A 24306-nucleotide genomic window follows, 5' to 3' on the forward strand; every position below is an offset into this window, starting at 1 on the left:
GTCCTGCCGCCCTTCACTCTTCCGTGCAAACCAGTGCCTGTCCCCGGTCGCTCAGCGTTGCCTTCCCGCTGCGGTGATGCTTTCTGCTGCATCCGTGCCTGGCTCGGTGCTGGCTGGGGATGTGTTTTGCGTGCTGCTGTGACCGGTGGAAGCCTGTGCGAGTGCCTGGTGCGGGCAGGCCACAGCTGTCCGGCTGCCCGGGGCCCGGCGGGGCCGTGCAGCAGATGGCACTGTTGATTTTCCTACGAGTTACTGGGTTTTGCTTTCGTCAGCGCTTGAGAAGGGGCAGTGGTGGTGGAGCTCATCGCGGCGCCCGGCTCTCTTGGCAAGAGCTGGGCTCCGCTGTGGGGGTCTGCTCAGCGGAGCTTGGTGTCTGCGTCTCGCTCGCCAAGGAGGAGCTGCGTTTGGCTTCTGGGTGATGAGTAATATGAGCCAGCTCCATCCTTGGAGACCTGAGGTCCAATCCCAAAGCCACCGTGCGCCTGCTGTGAGACCTCAGCAGGGTCACGTCAATCACTGCGTCCCTCCTGTAAAAAGAAAGCCCTGATCCACAGCTCCCTTTTGTGCTTCTTCCCTCTGTCACCAGTCATCCCATCCCCCAGCTTTCCCTAAGCGCTCAGTAAACAACAGGCAAACGCGTGACCTTTCCATCAGTCCTGGCTGGGAGAGGTGCCTTTGCTGCTTTCCAGGCTGCCACATCTGTGCTGGTAGTGTTGGCGTAGCCGAATTTAAATCCGAGCGCGGGGCGGCGCGGTTGAACGTGCTCTGTCGCTGCCCCTGCGGCTGGAGCAGCGCTGGGGGCGGGCGAGGGGGTTTCAGGATTGGCCGTGGCAGCTGCTGGCAGCTGTTTGGGTGCTGAGCTGTCTCCCAAATATCCAGTTTGCTCTGCCTGCGGCCAGCCCCGGCTGCTGCGTGATCCTCTGGCAGCGGCGAGTCCTCCAGATGTTAGCAGGTTTCCCTGCTGGGACTGCCCCAGTCCAGCCTGCGTGACCCGTAGTAAGAGTTCACCCATCTGTTTTCCTTGGGGATTTGCATTTTAAATGACTTGATTTCTTGGGGACCTTTTGGCTCCCAAGTCACCCCATGTGCGCCTGCGCGTTTGCCCTTGGCCCTCCGCCCCTTGCCACCGAGGGGGTGGCTGCGGGCTCTCTGCGGGGTGTCCCTGTGGATATTCACTCTCTCCGCTGATATTCCCCTGCCTTGCAAGTTTTGGCCGTGGATCAAAGACAACGTTTGTAGACATGAGCTGACGTCAAAGGCGGCTTGGCGGTGGCGTGCCAGGGGATCACAGGCTTCCAGGACAGAGTTCCCGCTCCCTCGAGGCCACAGAGCGCGGCGGGAGTTCATCCTCTGCAGATTTACAGCCCCTGGGTTTGCTGAGCCGTGCTCTGGCGTGGCCCCGTGGGCTCCTGCCCTCCTGCTCTCGGGGCTGGTGGACGTCCCGTGCTCCCTGGAGTTGCTGTGGCTACAATGGGATGTCCTTCACTGTGCTGCCTGGAGAGAGATTGCAAAGATGGGGGGGAAGGAAGGAAAGAGGCAGGGTGAGGGAGCTGGGGAGGGAAGGAAGGGGTGCAGCAGTGCCCCGAGGAGTCATTCGCCTGCTGCAGCTTGGAGAGGATGGAGAAGCCCTCCCTTGGTCTGTCCTGCTTCTGTGTATGATCTGGAGAAAATCAGAGAGGCTTTAGATGTGACTCCAGAGCTCTGGGAAGTTGAGGCATCCCAGATAAGGCTGCACGCTTCCCTGCAAGGTCTGGAAAAGGAAGGGAGGAGGGGGGAAAGAAAATGAGTAAGGTGTGGTGTAGGTATTTGCAGTAGGCAGAGCAGCGCTGGTAGGAGGGATCACTGGTGTGGCTGGAGGAGCACTCCTGGTGTTATCAGAGGAGGGGATGTGCAGGGGGGATGCGGGTTGCCAGCACAGCCTCGACGCGATGCTCTCCCTCTGCCCAGGATTCATGATGTGGCCGCGTGAACCTGCTTGCAGCATCCCCGAAGGCACATGCTGCCTCATAATGCCCCGAAAGCTGTGTCTGGCTTGCACCCTCGTGGGTTTCTCAGGACATCCGCTGTTCGTTTTATCTTTCCTCCTCCATGCGCTCCCAATCTGTTTCCCACTCCCTGGCTGGGAACGCCCTGCCTGGCCTGAAGGCAGGAAGCAAAACACTGCAAAGGCCACGTTCAGCGCCGAAGAAGCCGGCCTGGCTCCGTGCAGACCGTCAGCACGGAACAGGGAGGTCGGGGTCATTTCACAGGACAGCCCGTAGGCCCCTTTGAAATCTTCTGCAGCCGCTCTGCCCTGCTTTTTCGGCCCCGCTGCCTCCCTCTCACAGCGGATTTCCCACTCTGTTTCCTGTCTGTCCCACTCGGCGCGATGTCCCATGCAGTCACGGCTCTTCGCCTCCCTGGAGGAGACGCCACTGGTGTGAAAAACAGCGATGGGTGGCACGGCGAGGTCCAGGGCAGGCGGAAACGCTCTGGTTAGGGTGGTTGCCCCTGCCTGCCCTGCTCCAGGTTACGGGGAACAGGAGTATGGACTGGGAGAGGGCAGCTGCTGAGCTCTGCCGGTGCGGGGGCTGGGGAGCAGAGGGTGTCTTCTCTCCGGGTGGCTTTTTCCCTGGGAGAAGTCCCACATGAGCCGTCTCATGCCCAGCAGGCCAAGGGGAGCACGAGTCCTCTCCTCGTGCAAGCGCTCAGGGCTCACAGTTGGTTGTTTAAGGGCCCTGTTTTGCTTGGCAGAGATTGAAAGTCCCAGCGGGCTTCAAACCTTCCCGTTCAGCATTTCCATGGTGACAGGCAGGTGACAGCTTCTGGTGGCTGTGCTGTCCTGTGCGCCAAAATAAGGAGGCTGGTGCAAGCGCGGTGCCTCGGCGTGGGGGGTTTGTGAGCCGGTACCTGTGGCCCAGCAGCCTTGTCCCAGTACAGGGGAACTGGACGTGCTCCTGGAGGGCAATTTTATCTTGCCCTCAGGGGGATAAGCACTAAAAAGGGGAAGGATTTTGTCCTCCTGCTCCGTCACTGCGTGTAACGCTGACGGGGGTGCCTGCAGCATCGTGTCCCCTGACAAAGAGCCCGTCCTGTGCCTCTGCATTCATAACTCCTCGTGGAAAATATCAGGCCTAGCAATTTGCAACGCTGTGTGACTAACTAATTAAAGGGGAGAGGAGCTGACTGATAAATGCTTCCACAGTCTGGGGACAGTGCATTTCCGCTGGTGGAAAGGTGTTTATCTCCCTCCTGCCGCAGCGCAGACTCTGCTGCTCCTCGGGCTAACCGCTGCAGATCCCCCGACCGTGCCGTCTGGAGGGGAGCGGGACCTGAGGGGCTTTTGGTCAGACGAGGCGTTGGCCACGCATCTGCATCTCGCGTGGTGGCACTTGATGGAGGCCTGGCCGCCGTGACCATGGCTGCTCCGGTCTCCATCCCCGCGTGTGGCTCAGCAGCGTTCCCCCGGAGCTCGCTGGGCCTGGAGGCTTCTCGCCCTCGTACAGAAACGCAGCGTGGCTCTGGGGTAGCTGGGTGGGGAAACTGGGGTTTTACATCCTCTGCAAACCTGGTTGGTTTTTGTTTGTTTGTTTTTCGCACAGTTTGTCGCTGCAAACTAAGAGGGAAGGATGCAATCTTGAAATGTTTTGCAAATAGAAGTGGTGTGAAATACACCCGATCCCCTCGGGAAGTGGCAGTGAAATTCACATGCTTCCATGGAATGTTTATATACTTTGGCTAAAGCAGTGTATCTTTTGCTGGGAAACATCTACAGCCGGGGTGGTGATGAGTAGGAAGCGACTGGGAAGTGATATTTGTCAATATTTCAGGGGCTGAGCCCTGCAAGTTTGCGTGCACGGGCGCTGTTTTCCTGCGCGAGGCCTCCTCGCTCCTTCGCGCTCCGGCCGGCAGCTGAAGCGCAATGTTTCTTGCTGGGGTCCAACGTGTCTCTGCGGGGGCCGCCACCCACGCCGCGCCTGCCGCTGCGGGTGCCGCAGACCGGCTTTTGGGGATCTCGCCCAGCACCTCTGCGAGCCGGGCGCTGCACCGGGTGGCTCCGGCTGCTTACGCAACTCCCCTTTGCGCTGCTCCCAGTGCTGCCTGAAAGGGTGTTTAGTTAATAGGATTATAAAGCTTTCCTGTCGTTAGGCAACGGAAATCAATGGTGGGCCTCCAGGGCTGAGTTTTATGGGATTTCCAGCGCAGTCACTAGATGGCTGTGCTGGGCGTGCGGCGGGAGGCTGGTACGGTGACGTACCACCTCCTGTGCTGCGTGCTGAGGATGCTTTCGGTCTGCTGGTGCTGGCCATGGGTTTCTCTGGCTGCGAAGGTCCTGGCTGGTGCCGTGCCTGGGACCACACCAGGCAGTCAGGGTGCTGATGCAGCCCCGTGGCGTCCCACCTGCGTTGTCCCAAAGCGCTGGCTGGTGTTCCCCCAGCTCCCGTGTCCGCTGCTCGGCTGGTGTGGGAAACCCAGGCGTTTTCCTTTTCTCCAGCCCAAAATGGTGACTTGGCCTGAAAGCTGAGAGCAGGCACTGCTCTGCAATGCCTGAGGGGGTTTTGCCCACCTCTCTGCTGTGAGAAAGCATCTGGAGACAGCAGGTCAGTAGGACGGCTTGTGAATCTGTGCAATGCAAAGCAAGCTCCCAATTCGCCATCCCCAAAACGCAGCGGGCTGCCAGGGGGGTGCAGCCCCCTCCGTGTCAGACTGCGCGTCTGTGCTGCGCCGGAGCCAGGCCTGGGAAAGCTGAGGTCCAGCCGCAGCCCTCTGGGAGGTCAAGGAAGGGCCTCTGTGCTCTGGACCATGTCCACCAAAGCTGACAGCCTTGGGGTTTGGCCAGTCCTGCCTGGCCATGTCCTTGCCTGCCTTGCCCTCCTGCAAGGCTGAAATGCCTCTTCTCCTTTGATCCAGGGCCACATTTCCTGGGAGAGGTCTGCAAAAGGCACCGGCTCCCCTTGCAGCCAAGGAAGCAATGTCCAACCCCTCACTGATGTAGCGGGAGGGTGCAGAGCAGCTGAAACTTCCAGGAAAGTTAACCTAATTCAGGAGTCTGGCTGTACAACAGGTGTTTCCCGTCGCCATGGCTAACAAAGCCGGCAGAGAAGGGACTGTGCATGGTGGAAACCTCTTTAAATGCCCTAGCCTGCAAAGCAGGCATGACAAGGGAGGATTGGGAGAGCCCTTGGCTTAGGGAGTAGGGCTGGAAACCTGCGAGCTGCCACAGCGGTGTCTCTTATCTCAGCCCGCGGTTCGTTGTCTGCCAAGTGACGCGGAGCAGTGGTGAGGATCTGCAGATAACCTCTTGACCGTGTGTTGCGTAGGCTAAACGATGCATGAGGAGCCAAGACTGTTTTAGACTCCACGGCATGGCGTCCTGCAGATGAGAGGAGGCTCCAGGGGTGGAGGGACAGGAACCTCCCCCTTTGGGTTGGTTTAAGCTTCAGCTGAGCCCTGGAAAATGTGCTGAAAGGAGCAACCCTGCCCAGAGCTGGAGGCTCGGCCAAGCGGGTGAATCCGTGGATGCTCTGTCTCTGGCTGGTGCTCTGGGTAGCGATGCTGTACCTCATGTCTGCGTGCTCCCTGTTTGCGCGCAGGCCTGGATGCAGGCAGACACTTGCCCAGAGAGATGCCCTGGCCTTGCTGCCAGCCCGGTCTCTCAAGCAGACGGCTGCTGCTCTGGCCTGGCTGGCAGGTGGAATAAACTCTTGCAGAGAAATTATAATTGGTAACGGCGGGGATTGTCGTGGCTTGCTGGTACCCTCAGCTCTCTGTTTCCCCTGGCACCTTTCTCTTCTCCTGCACTGCCAGGGCACAGTCCAGAGCTGGCCCTAGGGCAGCCAGGGCGTGCTGGCATTTGGGAGCTTATTCCTCGCCCCATTCTTTCTTAAATCTGTCTGTGCTGGAGTGCTGTGGGCTGCCCTGATGGGAAGATGTTTTGAGAGGTGATGGGGCTTCTCCTCGCTGGGAACGGTGGTGATGGGCACGTGGCAGTTTGTGGCATCCTCCTCTGCAGCCCCCAGCTCCGAAGCCTGCTGTGTGTGCCCAGCCTGGGGAGCTGAGCACCCGTACACGAATGCATCATCCCAGCAATATACACCCAAAACACGTGCAGGAGCTGTGCTGGGGATTTCCCTGCCTGAGAGCTGCGCCCAGGTCGCTCTGGCAGCTCAGAGTGGCTGCACGTGGGATGGGGAAACTGGGGGGTGGTTGTTAAATGGGCTCAGTCTGGTGGGACGCTGAGATTAGTTTTGGGGTGAAAGAGGATGCTATGGGGTGCTGGTGCCAATTGGGGAAGGAAGGAGAGGGCAGCTGCTCCGTGACGTTTGCCCAGGGCTGGGGTCCTTCCTCCGCCCAGTGCAGGGGCAGTTGTGCAGTGGCCGGTGGTATCGTGGCTGGAGTGGTGGGCTCCCCTCCTTGAGCAGCTCTGCCCACCCTGGGCTCCCCAGCTGCGCGTACCCGGGGGCTGCCGCGTTCGTGTCCTTAGCATGGGCTGTCCCCACCTCCGGGGGGAGGGCGGTTATGGAAACTCAATAAACTGTTACCATGACAGCCTCGAGCACGGCTCCCTCCCGATGCCGTACCCACCGTCACAGCTCAATATTACCCGCTCCCATGGGACTAATTTCAACAGGATAAAGCGCTTTCAGCATGGGACGAGGCAGCTGGATTGCGAGCAGCAGAGCCCTTTTATCCTGCCGATGCAGGGAAAGATTCTCGGAAGCAGAAAGGAGGCATGTGGATACCTGAGGGTCCCTTTCCTGTGGGGGAGAGGTGGTCCTCGGTCTCCTTCGCATCCTCTCACAGCCCCATGAGCTGCACCTCTGGTCTCCGTTGCCACAGTGACCGTCTCCATGGAGACCGGTCCAGCACAGCCTCATCACAGGGACCAGGGATGGGGGAGGCCGTGGGGAAACGTCCCCATCCCCTCCCAGTGGGGACACGATGGCTCGCAGGGTGCACTCTCAGCCCCGAGGGGAGCGTGAAAATTGAAATCCCTCAAGTGGCAAATGTGTGGAGGAATCCCAAGAAAACTAATTGGTTTTCCCTCACCCTGCTTTTAATGCTTGTTGGCTTTCACTTTGCATTGGTAATTGCTGCTCTGCACCTATTAAAAGGCTGTCTCATGCTTTGCGCGGGCTTGATTGCAAATTAATTTTGCATACGTATCTATTCTGGGGAGCACGGGAGTTTATTTGGCTCAGGATGCTGAATGCCAGATGGGCTCTCCAGAGGTGTGAGGTGCAGCACAGGCTGCGGCCGTTACCAGGAGTAACTTTGAGGCAAGAAGGGCAGCTTCTTCAAATAAGTGCCTAAAAATAAGGGCGCAGATACAAATCAATGGGGTTTAGTCTCATAACTCATTTGGGATAAGACAGATTTCAGATGGGATGTACAGAAGCACCTGTGAGCTTGGGTGCCTTTGATTTTCATGGAAAAACAGGTATCCGACCTGCTCGTGGTCTCCTAAAGTCCCAGCAGGCATCCACCTTCATGTCTGTGCCTCTTTCTGCCTCACTAAATCTACCCGTAGGTTTTCTGTAAAAGCTAGATTTCTTCAGAGGGATGCCGTCAGGTTGGGGTTTCTGTATTTTCGAAAGCAGATTTCCTCTTTCTATTACTGATAAGTACCAAAGGGGAAGAGCTATTGGGATTTTCCATTTGCCTTCGCTCGTCACGCTGCTTTGTTTCCTCTTTGCCTTTCCATCAGCCTCACACAGTGAAAATAAACCAGTTGGGTTTGTGTCATTTCTCTTCAAGTATGGCATTCACATGCATGTGCAGGATGCAGTGGTGTCTGGGCTTGCGGACAATATGTGGACTTGCAATTTCCTTTGAAAAACAAACTCGCCATTGTTATTTCTCTGGAATTTCTTTAATTTTGTGGAAGTCTTTGATGCTTGACTACGTTAAGCACTGGAGTCAGCCTTCCCTAGGTGGGCCTTTGTCCTCGTAAGTCACTTGGTGTAAGAAACAGCCAACGTGGTGGGAGAGGTTGGTCACCAGTTTTTGAAGCATTCTCAATGTTCACACCGTTGCAGCTGTGCTGGGTACTGAGATCCTCCTGTGTGTGAGTTTGTTGCCAAAACCTGCATCCGCCTGTGCAGAAACTGTTGTGGTCCATCACGGTGTGCCCAAAACAATGTGCTTCCAGGGTAGCAGAGGCTGTTCAGATCTTAAGGAATGGATGCACTTCCCCGAGGCATCAGCAGAGCAGTTGGGAGCAGGATGCCTCTGGTGTAGGGATTGCAACTTTTTTGCCCTGCAGTTGCTCTGTTCCTGCCAACACTGTTACTGGAAATTGGTGTTTTTCCAGTAATGGTTGCTAAGCAGTGAGGTCTCACGATGGAGTTTATCTGCTCAGCTGGATCTGAGAGAAACAATAAAGCTCCAGTGCAAAATGAAATGGGGAAGAATCAGTGGCTGTGCTGGGGCTTCCCTGCCTGCCAGAAGTGGCCGCTGGGGTAAGGCCATACCGGGGGGCGGGAAATTTCTCCTCCAGCCTCTGCAGGGCTTTCCCACATCTTGGGCTGGCACACGTGGCCATTGGGCTCCAGCAATGGGTTAGTCCTGTGCTTGTGGGGATGGCTCTTCTGTTATCAATGCAGCGGTACGTTTAAAGATGGCTCTTCAGCTATCGTTGCAGCGGTACGTTTAAAGTGCCCGACTGCTGTTGCCGGAGGACCTGGGATCGTAGCACGGTTTCCACTCATGCCAGCCAGACTGGAGGAGGAGTGGGATGAGGCTGTCATTCAGAAATCTGCGTAGGATCGTCCTGTCTGGGCTAGTCTGGTGCTGGGGGAATCTTAGCCTTGTACTTCTGCTGAAAATCTCCCATTGGGAAATTGTTCAAACCTGCTTTGCTAGTTTCTGGGGAGACCGCTGGGTGGACATGCACGAGCTGGCCCCTGGTGAGGAGGGGAAGATGCTGTCTCTGGGACACTGTGAATGCCCATGACATCTGGCTGGTTACCTTTGGCCGAAGCCTTCCGTGCACAGCAGCTCTCGTGTCCCCTCAGCCCCCGTCCCCTGCAAACCGTTGCTGTTGGTTTGAGACCGTTCTCCAGAGTGGCTGTTCTTTCATCCAACCTCTTCTGCTGCTGTGCTTGGCCCCTCTGCTGGGACTCTGCGCTTGTGGTTTTGCTTTCCTTCGCAGTCTGCCCACGTGGTCTGTGACTTTTCCAGAAGGGTTATCCCTTTGGCTTCTTTATGGCTGCCTGGTGGGAGGTCGCTGGGCTCTGGGGACCAGCAGAGCAAACTCAGCCCTGCCCAGAAGCGTGTGCTCCGGGGTAGCAACCTCTGCCATCTGTCTCTTGCTGTTACCATGAGGTCCTGGGAGCCCCACAGATCCAGGCACCAGCAGATGATGGGGCTTCTCTACCTCCACACCACCTTTGCAGAGACTCCTGTTCCCATGGGAAAGATTAGCCGCTGAACAGGATAAGTGGGTTTCTGCAGATGGCAGCCCTTGGAAAGTTTGCCACTTGAGTGTGAAATCTGTGTCCTTCTCAGGATGTTGGTGCAGCTGTTTAGGCCCATTGGAAGGTGCAATCCCAGCTGGCCAAGCCCAGCTTGTTACTGGAAAGCTGTGCTCTGCCAAGCTGTTGTGGGGAGAAGATGAGTAACCTGAGCTGGGGCTGAAGATGGGTTTGAATCATCATTGAGTCACCAAGACATCACATACATAGAGGGACAGTGACTGGCCGTGCCAGGGTGTTTCCTGGGCTGTGGCACTACCTCTCTGCCATGAAAAGAACCAGCTGGTTGCCAGAATGCTGTCAGTCAGAAGCTGGGAGATGGCCCTGGAAATGTTCCTTTGTCCACGTGCTGTGGCTGTGATCTCCTGTCTCTCCTCCCCTGCGAGGCCGTTCCCGGGGCTGCCGCAGCGCTGGCCTCTGCATCCTGTGCTGCCGCTCATCTCGGCCATACGATGCTTGAAACCTCTAATTTCCAGTTAAAATTTACTTATGGAGGATTTATCCCTATCTGGTCTTCCAGGCTTGTTCGTTAGTTCCCATTCCCCTAGTTTTGCCACTCCTGTGTTTCTCCCAGGAATGATGAGCCGGACCCTGCTGTGGTCCCGTGCTCTGCCCCAGAGTGTTGGGAAGGTGCCCAACTGCGAGCAGCGCGAGGGATCCGTGTGTGTGTGTGTGAGACCCGTCTAACCTCAGCGTCTCGGCCGGCTCCGGCTCCTGTGTGAGTGACTCAGCCCAGCCGGAGAGGCCAGGAGGGAGCGGGGCTGGCGCTGGCTGGGCGCTGAGCAGGGCTCGCCAAGCCCGGCTTACCTAACGCTGCAGGAATGCCGGGATCAGCAGGGCTTCTCGGCTCCGCTCTGAAGACAGGGCTGTACCGTCCCAGGCCGTTGCCCTGCGTACAGCAAGGGGCAGCCCCAAAGTGGCACCCACTGCTGCCCACAGTCATGGGTAACCACCCAAAAATGCCTGCCTGGAGCAGGGTCTGTTCACCCTGTTTGTCGTTGCTGCTGGGCCCAGCGAGAAGGGCAGCTGTTGGAACATGAACTCCTGTTTGTTTGAGGGAAGCGGGGCCTTTTTATTGACTTCGCCCCAGCATTTCGTGTGCCCCTCTGTGGGCAGCAACTGGTCCCAGCAACCCCCGTCGCTGAATGCACCAGACTGCTGCTCTCCTGTCCTGCTGTCCTCTCTGGAAAGAGGCACCCTGGGTGTTACCCCAGTTACTAAGCTGGGTTTCTGCAGCTGATGAGGCTGAGAAGGTGGCCCGCGGGGTTGGCCCCAGGTTTACTCTTGTTTGTGAGAGCAGTAACGTATGTGCGATGCGCGGGCGATGGACATGCTGCTCCATGTCAACTCTCATCCTACTGCTACTGCAAATTCTGCAGGAAGATGCTCTCTGTAGCAAAACCCCACCATTTTGTGCCGTGCTCCCTTCAGCAAAACTCCGTTTTGGAGTCGCAGGCTCTGTCTGGTGGAAAAGGCAGCTGGTGCCGTGCTCACCTGGGCAAAACTTCCCACATGGAATTGACTTGCAAACAAAATGATCACCAAGATTCACTGTCTATTAGTGCCCTGTGGCATTTTCAGTGCCGTAAGGTTCCCAAGCACTCTCTGGATGTGAATTATTTAAGCCTGGCTGTGGTCCTTGGAGTACAGGACAGCATTGAGCTGAAACTGCCTGCAACAATGGAAAGCAGGGATGGAAGAAGAGAAGGAAAGAAAAGGGGAGGCTCCAGCTCCGATCGTTCATGCTCTGTGTCTCACACCCTCTCATCCTTCCAGCTCTGCCTGTTTGCTGCCGCAACAGCCGGAGGGAAACGCTGTAGCTGCTGCAGACACGGTTTGATCAGAATCAGAAATCAACAGCAGGCAGGACCTGTTGTGTCTCTGAGACAATGCCTGGGGTTTGCGAGTGCCGCGCATGTAGATGAGGCTGAAAACCTCACGCCAGTGCGAAGTGGCAGCCGCAGCCGGCGCCGAGCCTGCCCTGGAAGAGAGGAGCGGCTGTGGGACGGCAGCGTGCCGCGGCGTGCTCGCCAAGGGCTGTTTCACCCACCTCGGGAGCATCGCCGGCTACGCGCACACAGGCGCACTTGCTCACACGCGCGCACGCACAGCCTCTCGGTGCAGCTCTTTGATTCGCGAGGAAGGAAATGAGACCTCTCGGAGCAGCGGAGGCAGCAGCGGTTGGCGAGATGTGCTGAGAAAAATTGAGCAAGGAGAGATCTCCGATCTGTCTCGCTGCCTGGGCTGGACCCGCTCCTGGAAGAGGAGCGGCAGAGGAGAGAGAGAGAGAGAAGAATGAGCAGCCCCTCCGTCCCCGGGAAGATGGAGGCAAAACCTTTGTTCAACGTGCAGAAGGCTCTGGTGCAGCCTGTGCAGATGTGCATGCTGGATATCCCCCTCAGCGTGCAGGATGACGATGTGAGTAGAAGGCAAGCGAGCCGCCGGCTCGCGTTCGGCTCCAGGGCCGGGGTGGGTGTGCGAGGGGCAGAGAGGTGCCGTGACCCCACCCAGGCGCTCTCCCGGGCGTGGTGAGCTTGTGGCAAAGTTAACGATGCCAAGAGCTGGCGCCGCCTCCAGATGTGACCGTTTCCTCTCTGAAGCAGTGTGTTTTGAGGCAGACCACGTCTTGCCAAATCCGGGGCACCAAAATGAAAGGAGTTTGGGAGGGAGGAGAAGCCTTCCTCTGTGGAAAAAGACTTGTGTCGTCTCTCGGTGCAAAAGAGGATGTTTGCGGTGCGTGTCCTGGCTCTGCCGCGCCGGGGTGGCTGCTGGGTGTGAAGGGCTGGGTGGCAGAGATGGGCTGCGGAGCTTGGCTCTGCCTCCACACACCTTGCTGGCTGCCCTGCCCGGTCTTGCCGTTTGTGCGGGCATCGATCCCACCCGCTCGCTCCGCTGCAGCTGCAGCGAAGTGCAGGGTTTGGTCTATGATGCAAAAATTGGCGTTGGTTGCAGCGCCGAGGCGGAGGTTTCCGGATGTGCTCGGGTCAGGGGATTCCTGTTGAGGGCTCCTCTGGTGGCCTTAATTCTGCAGAAATACACCACGAATCCGACTGCGCGAGAAGCAGCCCTGCGATAACGCTACTGGAGAACCCGAAACAGGGGCAATGCTTTCCAGAGCTGGTGGGTGGGGAGCGGTCGGTGTCCCGCCTGTGCAAGGGCTTGGGGTGGACCCAGGTGCTATTAAAATTTGAGGCAAAACTTTGATTTCGGAGCAGGGAAAGCCCACGTTCTTGCTGTGTGTCTGTTCAGTGCGTTTAGTGTTGCTGCAGGAGCCTTAAATCGGGATTTTCCTGAGAGCAAACAATTAATATGTCCCTTATACATTATCTTTGTGTTTAAAGAGATGGTTTAAAATGATGGTACGGAAATGAGCTCGCCTCCCTTGAAAGAAGGAGGATTTTCCTGCAGGGTGGTGTGTTGGATCTCGGCAGCGGTGGGAAGCCCCAGCTCAGCAGCCTGCGAGCGTTTCTGCAGGGCCAGGGGACTTGCAGGGAGCCTCCTGTATTTAGAAACACGCCAGGGCTGTGCCGGGATCCGCTGTGTTGCAGCGTTCCTAACCTGTGAGGATACCTGTGACGGCCACCGCAGAGCTGGCGGGGGGTGCGCCAGGGTGGGACACGCGCCCCGAAAGCGCAGGTGTCTCCCGCAGCGTGCGTGGGTGGGAGGCGGCTGGAGCTGGTGGACCAGCAGCTGGATGCTTTATTCTCATTCAGCCTGATTTTTTTTTTTTTTTATTTTTTTTTATTTTTTTTTTTAAGCGGCAGGTTTCTCGAGGCTTACGCTACGCGTTCTTCATTCCAGCAGTGCAATCTGGCGCTGGGTTTCCCTGCGGCCCGCGGTGCAGCGCAGAGGGATCCTCAGGGTTTGCCCGACGCAGGTGGAGGCTTCGCTCCCCACCGAGGGGGACGCCTGGGCTGGGGACCTGTCCTCACCTGGGACCGGGCACGGGGGATGCCCTGGCCTGGGGTTGCCTGGAAATGCTCTCCCCTTGCTAATCTTATCCCTGGTTTTATTGCAGAGAAGAAAAATGATTTTTAAAGGGGTTGTACCCTGTGTTAGAGGGTTTTTTGGTTGGGTGGGTGGGTTTTTAACAATTCCCAGTAATCCTTTGGTGACTGCTGGGTCGCAGCCGATCCCGGGAGCTGCATCACCGTGAGGCATCGGTCAGTAATTTGGCACATCGGGGCGTCCCCAGCCCTGGAGTCACGGCAGGGGCGTTAGCTCCATTGTGCAGACTGAAAAGGGTTAGAGCTTTCCTGTGGAAACTCGAATTGCCGGAAGGTCAGGCTGGGAGCATGGTTTCCACCATCTCCATTTCCACTTAAATCGAGGCTCTGCATGAGCACCCTGTGCGTTTCCCAGCTGTGACGACCTGTCCCAGCTCAGGGCTCCGCTGGTGCTTTCATCCCCTGCCCTCTCCTGTGCTGGGGAGAGCAGGATGAGACCCCCAGGGACACGTGTGGGCCAGGAGCACCCGTGGGCAGGAGGTGGGGTGGGGGCTGCTCTGCCTCTCCGTGCTCACGTACCGCTGCTTTGGGGCTGAGGATGCTTGCTCCGTTTTCCTCTCCTGGAAACTGGGGGTGTAGTAGCTCCCGCGCCCCCTCGGTGCTGGCACCTCCTCTTGCTGCAAAGCACGGGCTGGCGGGGAAATGCCAACGGGGAAGTCCCAAGCGGCGTTTCTGTCTGTGGAGCGATGGGGAAACTCCTCTCTCACAGCTGAAAGTTTCCCCCCAGCCAGGCAGGGTTTGGTGTCGCGCGCCCACCCACACGCAGGTACCTGCTCATCTCCCCGCCGTCGCTTCTGCCGGTCTGCGTGGGCATGGTGCAGGGAGCTGTGCTGTCATTTTCCCCGCTATTTCAGGACTTTCAGGTTCATGAATTGCCTTTCTTCTTGGAGATGGTGCAAGCAGGCTGGGAAAAGTTTAGGAGCAGTCTTACATGGCGACCTGTGGATGCTCTCATCCGAAGGAAGGTGTAGGAAGAGATGGGGGTCCAGAAATTGATTAAACCAGGCAATGTGCTAACGACCGGGGAACCCTGCCTGCGCTGCAGCGGGCTGGCCCTGGCCCAGTGCTGCTGTCCTGACCCGTCGCAAGTGCGAGAGTGTTCAAGTAGGTCTGCAGGAGGGAGGGAGGAGAGAGGGTGAAAAGCATCAGCTTCATGGGAAGGGAGCCGGAGGTTTTCCTGGCACCGTGACTCTCAGCAGAGTGCCCTTTTTTGCCAAGTGCCCCTTTGCAAAGGTACTCTGGGGTGGTGGGCGCACCTCCGCAGCTGCATTGGTACTTTGCAACCCTCTCTGCTCTTTTCGAAAGGAGCATCACACCCCCCCAGCAAGCTCCCCTCTTCCCAAACACCCTGAAGTGAGCCCTCTCTGCCCTCCCCTCCTGGTGACTGGTGCCACCACGAGAGGAGCAATGCCACGTGCCACCGTGTGCTTGTGCGACCATGAGGGATGGGGTTGTTGTGGGGGGAGGAGGAAGCCACAGGGGCACTGGAGACATGAGCAGTAGGCAGAGGGCAAAGCCAACAGCCGCAGGAGCAGAGCTGTGCTTTGCTGCGCCCCTGGCTCCTGTTGGCCGCTGGTTTGACGTGACCGTAGGAGCATCTGGTCACTGTCGTGTGTGCTCCCGCTGAGACCTGCAGCACCCGGGCTGCTATCAGGTCTCCATCCTCCCTGGGGACAAATCCTGCTATCTCTCTGGCCCAGAGCTCCCACGTGTGTGAGGCACGGTGTAGAAATAACCTCAGCTGAGCTCTTCTGCAGGATCCTGTCCTCCCTCTCCGTCACCAGTTGGACCATAGCTGTGGGAAGGCCTGGCTTGAAAAATGGGCTTTCCTCATGCTGCAAATCCAATCACTGAACACACAACTGACCCCTTTCATGCTGGGCTCCCAGAGGAGCAGGGCTTTGGCCTCAAAAAGGAACAAGGGAGCCAGGCAATGCCTGGATCGGGGCACCCCACCAAGACATGAGCTCCTGGCTCAAGCCTGTTCCCCCGGGACAGCAGCTCTGGGGTCAACATCTCATCCTCCTGTTTTCCAGGAAAACTGCACTGCCCCAGTGTGGAGCAGGGCTGCTTTGGGGAGCGCTTCACCAGCTGGCAGTAGACCGTGGGAGGTGATGGAGACACACGGGGTGCTCCTGCCTGTGTTCAGTGAGTGATCAGCTGGAAAGGGAGCAGCCCCTCCAGCTACCCTCAACGTGGGGATGCGCGTCGGGCAGAGGAGGCTCTTGTACCTGTCTCCCTTACTAGTGTATGATGGGGCTCTCAATCCCTCTCTTTCATAATTCAGCCACAGCACTTACAAAATTTCCCAGAGTGCCTCTCTTGCTATTATGGGTAGGGATTTCCAAAGCTTTGCTAATAAAAGAGCAACAGTTTCTATATCTGGGAAATTGAGAAATCAATGAACGGACTGTTGCAAGTGATACAACGGCTTTTTGTGGCATCTCGGGAAGTTCCCTGAGATGATGGAGCTTTATGTCGTGCTGTCTTGTCAGCTTAATTGCCAATATCCGCTAGCTGCGAGAGGGAGCTGGGAGGGACCAGTGAGCTGACGTCCCGCGGCAGTGGGATGCTGCTGCCCGGGTCCATCTCGCGCAGTCCCAGTCCATCCCTCCTGGCTGGCGGGTTGGTCCACTCGTGGTTGTGCATCCCAGGCTAACACCATGCAGCTGACCCAGCCTGGTGTCACGGCAAAAACCACTGGGAAATACCCCCTTGTCGCAATGTCCAGTAAACGGCGAGTCAGAGAGGAGTGAGCACAGCCTTTGGTCTCCTCCAGCACAGCCGTGTCTGAGCCGGACACTTAATGCAGCTCTACAGAGTGAGAAGAAAAGAGAAATAAACGATCAGGTGAAATTCTCGGTGTCCTGCTTAGGCACTTGCATCCCCAGAGCCCGTCCTGGCGGTCTCCCCCTCTTCGCCTCCTTCTTTTCTCCTCTGTGATGTCCTAATAAGTGCAGCAGGTTTGACTTCAAAGCAGTTAGCGCACATTTTCCACTCTAGTGGGCTAATTAGTTAAATTGCATTTCACATGCTAATTTATTCCTCTAATATTATTTTTTTTCCCCAGCATACTGGAATATAGGAGAAGATAAAAGCTCAGTTTGACCTTAGAGCCAGGCTCAGAGGAGCTGGAGATGGGAACAAACGATTAGTTCCCAGGTTTGCAGTACTGCAGGCTGATTCCCTGCCACCTTTGAGGTCTCGTTCAGTTAAGCTTTAAGTGTTGTAGCTGACTGTGACCTGGGTGAAATGGCACACAGAAGGAAAACTTTCAGATAAGCAGTAATGAGCTACTAATTTCCAGCTTCTGTTGGTCTTGTCCACAGCACCGGTACCCCCTTGGAGTGCTGCGTAAATGGCAGCTAATTAATCCTGGGAGGGGGTGGGAATGGTGTTACTTCCCGCACGCCAAGGGGTGAAGGGATCTGCTTGGTCAATGGGCGCAAGAGCCGGCCTCGGGATTCAGTCTGGTGCTCGATGGTTGCGTCCCACAGCGGGGGATTGCGTCCCCCCCCGTGCTGTCAGGGGCTGGAAACGCTGAATGCCCAAGGCTGGGGGATCGATGCTTCCCCGGCGTTGGGTCAGCGGGGCTCAGCTCCCTCCCAGGGGCTGCTGTGGGGCATAGGTGCAATGGGCACTTTTGGGCGATGGGCTGAGCTGGTGAGCAGGGTGGGCTGCACGGCGCAAAATCCTCTTGTCCCAACTGGTGAACGCTTGCTGGCAGCTGAGCCCTGCCGAGGCTGAGACACTCGACAGCATCCCTCTGCTCCCCCAGTGCGACCCTGCCAGCCTGTGCCTGTTGTGGATAGAAAGGCTTCAGCCCAGAGCCAAGCGGGGCTGGGGAGCTGGTGCTGGCATTGGTCGCGGGTGGAAGCCGTGTGCCAAGCGTCGGGGTGAAGCGATAGCTGCAGACGGCCCCGCGGTGAATCAGACTCTGCCGTGTTTACATCAAAGGCTGTTTCTTTTCCACTGGCTGCGTATGGTAGATGTTATCGAGAGGGAGGAGCTGAAAATGAGCGCTGGGACTGTTTCCTGACCACAATTACAGTCAAAAACAACAAATCCCTCCATCCCTGCTCTTGGCCAAACTCTCCTTTTCCCTTGGGCGAATGGTTACTGGGTTTCTTTGGAGAAAACTAGAAACTATGGAGAAAGTCTCATGGGTTGAATTCTCATCTGTAAGGGCAGAAATTCAGGAGCGCGCTGTAAAGCCTTGGGATTTCTGGGAATTGCCCTGGCAAGGCTGGAGGCTGAGTCCATCCGACATCTTGTGCGCGTGTCCGTGGGATGCTGTAGATCGCTGTGGGGTGCTGCCGAGGCACCCAGGGCAGCATGTGCAAACCCTCTCTCTGCAGCGTCCAACCCTCTGTGCTGGTGTTACCAGTCCTGGGGTACCTAACCACTGTCCCACGAGTCTGCTAAACCCCTGTGAGCCACCAATGTGAACGTGCAAGGCCACGGGTGCTCCGGGACGTGCCGCTGGCTGGCTGGTGGCAGAGGCAGTGTCCTTGCAAGTGGCTGTCCCAGGAGCTTTTGGGGTGGCAGCAGTCCTTGTCTCCAGCCCTTGATGAGGGTTCAGAGAGGGAATGGTTGGTGTGATACCTATTTACACCCCTTAAAGGGATGGGGAAAAGGGGCACCGATTGCTGCTGTGTTTGCTTCACTGGTGCTAAAGCGTCCGGAGTCTTCACCTCCGCATGTGCCTGCGTTCATCGACTGAATAAACAAGTGAAACACAGCCAGGGGAGTGCCGGGCCAGTAATACTGGGGTTACTTTAAATAAGCAGTTAGCAGGAATGTGTTGATGCAGTCAGAGAAGGGTTGCCAAAGTGAAATGAAAACGCAGACCTCTGGAGCCTCGACCAGCGTCTGACGCAGCTCCCTGGGGTACAGCCTGCCTTGGGGCTCAGCTCGCCCGAGGGTTTGTCCTTACAACCCCAATATCGCCTCCTCTGGGACGTCCCAGCTGCAGGTTTTGAGATGTGTGGTACTCGCTAAGCGTCCGCGCTTGGCCCAGGCGTGGCTGGCAGCTCAGGCTTGGCGGTACCAGTGGCCCAGGTCTGGGTGGCTCCCGTACGCGTGCTGGGTGCTCGTCGGTGCTGCCCCGCTGTGGGGACAGGAATCACCTGACTGACTCCTGCTGCTGCCCTGATGGAGTTATTGGTGCAATTAAAGCAGCGCTCGTTCTCAGTGTATGGCAAGTGCAGAAGGAGCTGACGTTTCCAGTAACTGTTCAATCGATCTGCTTTCAATATATTTTTGGAAGTGGCCTGGCTGGATCTGTGCTTGCTAGCGCTAGCTGCGGAGCAGAAACTGCAAAGAAAATTAGGTAAAATACTGTGTGCCACATCCTCTGCTGGTGTAAATCAAAGCAAACCCACCAATTTTGGTGCTATTACCATCTATCTCTGGCTAAGGATATGAATTGATGTTCAAGGTGACATTCTAGAGTGTTTCGCTGTTGCTTTGCTCTTCCTCCCCCTCCTTTAGCACCGGCTTCTTTCTGAAATCTGAGGGCAACATAAGAGCTTGCTCCTCTTGCGGGTTTTACTCTGTAGACACATCTCCAAGAGGTGCAGGCTCTGCCTCTTGTACTTTCCCTTTCTCAAGTGAAATGGGATCTCTTCTCTGTGCTTTCAGCTTTCTCGCTCTCTGCTCTCATTTTCCATCCTGGTGATACCGTGGGGACCCTCGAATGCGGCAGAACGTTTTTCATGGCTCTGGGCACTGCTGAGGCAGACGCACAGTCAGCTCCCGGTGCCCACGTGCTGCTTGGCTCCATCCCTGCACCCCGGGGCCGGGCACCCCGATGAGCGGCAGATCGGCAGCGGGCTGCGGAGCAGCTGCCTCCTGACGGTTTGAGTCAATAAGGGCCCGTCAATACAATTTGCTGTCATCTGTCACTTTGCATCGGAGCTCGGAGCGACGCCTGCAGAGGCAGCTGTTGTGGGAGCGTGCCGCGAGGGCTGCCGGTGCCGCTCGGTGCCTGCATGCACTCAAATAAGGCAAATCCGGTTTACTGACTGGTTTGGCATGTTACAGGCAATTGAGGACAGGTTGTTCGGTGACCACTTGAGGTCTTTGCAAGAGCACAGGGCACTCCAGCCCTGGCTATCCCACCCTCCCCAAGCAGGGATCGTGAATTTGTAGGTGTGGGTGTCTCCTGCCTCCCAGCGCAGCCCCATCCCTCCTCTGCACGGCTTCCCACGCTGCATCCTGCAGTGGAGCTGGCTCAGGGATGGGGCTGTCATCCATACAGCCACTTAATTTGGAGTATGCCAGCTGCAAACACAGGGGAAAGGGAGGTTTCACCCCATCACAGCCACAAATGTGACAGCAGAGGATGGGCACAGCCCTGGGCATCCCCCATCCAGGCACTACATCAGAACTGGCCCTATTTATTTGCCCCGTGTTTTGGCAGCAAACAACAAGCCCCAAGGCAGTGCTGCAGCTGAGACAGGGCGAGCGTGGCAATACTGAGGCAGAGGTGTGCCCTGCGTGTGCCTGACGCGCGATTAAACGCCTTGAGCTGGACCTTGCCTGCCTTTGGGCGAGGCTGCTGCAGACGTGGGTCGTACCACTTCTCGCTGACATGAGCTTCGCTCTTGCGGTCCATGGCGTCGCTGAAAGCTCCTCACGTCAGCACGCAGCCACTGCACGGCTGCTCCTCGGCCTTGGGGCTCTCGGCACCTCTCCAAAGCCAGCTTGTGGCTTGGGTGGATCCCTGACCCTCGCTGTGCACTAGCATCCCCGTGCATAAGACAGCAATTTTCTTTTATTTAAGCGTTGCCAAGCACAGATAGGCACTGCTACTGTATTCAGATAGGGCTGAATTTAGCCATGTAAACTTCAAATAATGCTAAGGAACTACTCTGCCAGGAGCCCTGCCCTGAAACAGCTTGATTTGGCCGCAGTGCAGGCTACCAAGTGCCATTTTGATGCAAATAGCATCTTTGGTTTCAGTGCAAGGTGGTAAAACTCAACAGCTCAAGCGAGGACAGTCGGATGCGTCTCTGCGTTGGCTCTGTCTGATGTGAGCCTGGAGTGCTTTAATTGTGTTGTTTTAGTACTGAAATTGCTGAAAGGATTGGCTGCATCTTGCCCTGAGGAGACAGCTCTCACGGGATCCTCCTGCCTGGTGCTGTCATATGACAGTGCCGTAACACACGGGCCAGGCGGGCTGGTGGTTTGGTTTGGGCAGAACTTGTGATGTTTCATGTTTTGAACTCCCAGCTCTTGGAGTCATGTGCGTGGCATCGCGCAGGCTGTCTGGAGAGAGGAGCGCGTTGCTGGCGCGGCAGCGTGTGCCCTGGTGTTGTGGTCTGCGGCTGAGGCTTTCAGGCGTCACCTCCATGCAAATGCTGGTCGTGGGCAGCGTCTCAGGTGCTCGTCTTCCTCCATGGTAAGAAATTTTCTCTATCTTAAAGTGACTTTATGAACCCCAAGGGCTGTTTGCATCCAAAGGCCGATTATTTGTTGATTTTCTTGTGTCATATGATGTGCGGACTCACGCAGGCGTCTCCTGCCGTGCATCCTTGCTCCTCTCCCGGTTTCTCTGGGCTGCGTCTGGGAGAGCCGGGGCTGTGGTAGCGCTCGGCAGCTGGGCATCTCGGGTCTTTGCTTGCTCTGGCAGCGCGGGAGCGGGGAATCCCTGGTCCCATCCTGCTGACGGCTGCTGTCTGCTGTTGCAGTTTGGGGCAGGGTGCCGTGAGCTCCAGAGGACAGCCAGCAGGATCGGGCCCTTGACTTGGAGACAGTGAGGAGCTGTTTGGGATGAGCTGTCTGTCAGTCTCAGTAGTGTCTGGCTGGGATGATGATGACAGGGAAGCAAATGCAGAGCAACACAGCCAGTAATGCTGGCGGCCCGAGCCCTGGGGGCTTGCTCTCTTCCCTGCCAGGAAATAGCACCCAAAAAAACTCGCTTTTTAAAAAAAAAACAAAACCCTCCTCTTTTCATCCTTTTCTTCTCCCTTTAGGCTCCTACGTGTGTTGCTCTGAGAGTCTGGGGTTTTTCTTTCATCATAGCACCCTCCCCAGCACTCTCCATGCTGGAGAGTGAGTACGAGTCAGAAACTGCAACCGCGTGAGAAAGGAGGGGAAACGCGGTTTGTAGTGCCCGGGCTGACCGAGCAGAGCAGCTGGGAGGGCTGGGGACGCCTGGGGACTCTGGGGAGGTGTGCCAAGGACAGGGGGAGACAGGATGGAGGCGGCTGTTGCAGCGGTGCGGGGTCCGGCAGCGTCGCGGTCGTGGGTCGGGGAGCCCCTGACTGGGGGGTCCCGCCTGGGCAGCCCTTGGAGCTGGCTGGAGCCAGGAAATGGAGACTAATCCCTTCCCACCCTGCTGTGTGCGGAGCAAGAGGGAATCAAAAGCAGCGGAAAATCCCAGATTTCCCTTTTCTATTTGGCCGAGGGATGGGAGAAACACAGGGGAAGAGGCGGACACGGCACAATGCACGGCTCCACCTTTTCCCACCGCACAGGGCTCGACGCCTCTGCGCCCCCAGCCCTTGTCCCTGGGGGGAACTGCCCCTGCCCATCCATCCCCAGTTATTTTGGGGTCAGCAGAAGGCAGGGCCCTGTCTCCAAGCATCAGAGACCTGGCTGCTGCCACCAGTCCAGCCAGTTGCATCGTGGCACCAGCCTCCATTGAAGAGCTACAGCAAACCTCGATTTCCCGGAGCCCTCGCTTGCTAAACGCACCCGCTGCCCCGGCCCTCTGCCTGCGAGGAAAAAAGCTTTGCGAAAGGCGGTGGATCTCTGCTGGGGCAAGGAAGGGGGAAAGGGAAGCTCTCCAGGGGTTTGGCTTTTGCAAAAGTGTGACTCAGTGCATGCGTGGCTGCGTTGCACCCGCGTGCCGCCGTGTTACGCGCCCACGTGTGATGGAAACACTGACACCGCTCCTTACCAGCGCATCGCGAGTAGCGACCGGTGATTAGCCATCGGTACCAATATGTGTTCACTGCTGAGATTACAAAAATCAACCTGCAACAAGGCTGGCTGCTCAGGAACAGATTGATCAGCCCATCCGTTTGGTGCCATGAGAGCTGACGGTGGGAGCAGCTCATCAAGGGTAGGATGCTGCCTCACTGCTGCTGAAAGTCTCGCTGAAGCTGGATAAGACCCTTGGGGAGCATCTCGTCCCACTCCATCTGGTCACTGACCCTCCTGCAAACGCTCGGGTCATGTTTCTAGCTTTTTTTTTTTTTTTTTTTTTTTTTTACCCCTGCAATTAGAGGGGGCAGAAAATTATTAAAATCTAATTTCATGCCAAAATGAAGCTGATGCCGTCAGTGCCTGTCTGCCTGCGTCCTCTCTCACCACATGACTTCTGAACCTGCTGGCCCGCCTCATGTAAATTTGGGCGAGGGCTCGCAGATGATTAAGTCTGTGCAAATGTGATGAAACGAGATGGTTGAGAAGAGGAAAAGAATCTTGTAAATGCCCCAAAACATCTGTAGCATGAGTTCATGTATAATTAGACACCAGAAAATCCACGTGGGAGATGCTTCTTACAAACGCTTTAACCACAAAAACATTTTCATTCTCAGTTCATACAATTTTAGGCACCAATGTGTCTTGAGACACAAAAACATAGGAAACAACACGAGTGGTTTCAGTGCTCGCAGGATGACCTTTGTATTTTAAGGAAAACCGAAGTTATTCAGCACTCAACGTGATCCCTGGAGCCAAGGCTTGCAGGAAAAACAGCATAAATCACGGAACCGAAGGTAAAAAGCCAGGAGGGTCAGCAGCGCCGCGTCCGGACTCAGCACCACGGTGTGACTGAGCCGCGCTCGCCGAGTTTGTTGATATTTGTGCCACTGTAACCGAGAGATAAATCTGGCCCTCGGCCACCAGTATACAGTATTGTTTGGAAGAATGCTGCTCCTCCACGCCAAAAACCCACAACAAAAAGAGTTTTGCTGGCCATTGAGAGAAGCGCTGGAGTAACTTCCCCCACTAAAACAATGCGGAGCGGAAACCTTTTAAAGTGGTAATTACCAAGGGGGAAAATAATTTTTTTTTAAACATCCTTTGTCAGAAGGTCTAACAATACCTGGGAACACTAAAAGGTTTTTACAGTTCTTAATTGACTTTTCAGCCATGTGACTGTTTGTTTCATCTCTGCGATACCTGGCTCAGGGCTGGGCAATGGAACTTTCCTTTTCCAGCTCTCGCCAGCCTCTTCTCCTGACTCTCGTGTGGCCAACACCACTAAGTGTACACTCAGGCTGTTAAAGCAGAATATTTTCATATCCACTCACTGTGTCCCATCCCAGACCGAGGTGAATTTGGCCCAAATGGCTTGGCAGGGGCCTCACGGTGTCAGCAAGCACCCAGGCGTGCTGGCTGCTGGTCCAGCTGCTGGGCGTCTCTCCCGCCGCGCTCCTCCGGCAGCTCCTCTTCCTTGTCCCCGCGGCTGCTCCGGGCCCTCCGGCTCCTCTCTCAGCTGCTCGCTTTCAATCACGTCAGCTCTTCGCTCTGCCGGAGCCTGGCTCCAAGGTTTCACTCCTCGCTTCAAATCAAGTCATCTTTCCTGCAGCTTTCGCGGCAGCTTTCCGACGCGTCCAGATTTTGATGTATGCTTTCCCTGACGTCCGTGCAGCCGAAGGATATACAGGACCATTGTTGAAACATCCTTTTCCATATCCCACTTCAAGGGGCTTTGTTCCTGTTTAACTAGATTTCTTATTTTAAGTAAGCCCAGTTATTTACTTGTGGTATTAACATCATGTGGGTGGTTACACCTTGCTGTTGCCTCACTTATTTCCAAGATTTGGCGTTTAAACCTGTTCCACCTTATTCCTGTACTGGGCAAACTCTCAGCACTAAACCTAGGC

At 56.4% G+C, this 24306-nt stretch overlaps 1 protein-coding gene across 2 annotated transcripts in view; it reads left to right on the forward strand.

Moving 5' to 3' along the window:
* The window catches only part of RALGDS (ral guanine nucleotide dissociation stimulator), a 60716-nt gene that overhangs the window by 3192 nt on the left and 33218 nt on the right, over positions 1 to 24306 (forward strand). The window contains exon 1 of one of the 2 annotated variants that reach the window (XM_086764066.1): positions 11563 to 11873. The exons of the other annotated variant lie outside the window; for it this stretch is intronic. Within the exon in view, the coding sequence (XP_086620192.1) occupies positions 11751 to 11873 (123 nt within the window). The 5' untranslated portion in view covers positions 11563 to 11750. Of the gene's footprint in view, positions 1 to 11562; positions 11874 to 24306 lie in introns of those variants that run through there. 2 annotated transcript variants of the gene reach the window in all.

Source organism: Chlamydotis macqueenii, chromosome 20 (assembly GCF_036417535.1).
Source record: "Chlamydotis macqueenii isolate bChlMac1 chromosome 20, bChlMac1.mat, whole genome shotgun sequence".
In the NCBI taxonomy this organism is placed as follows: Eukaryota; Metazoa; Chordata; class Aves; order Otidiformes; family Otididae; genus Chlamydotis; species Chlamydotis macqueenii.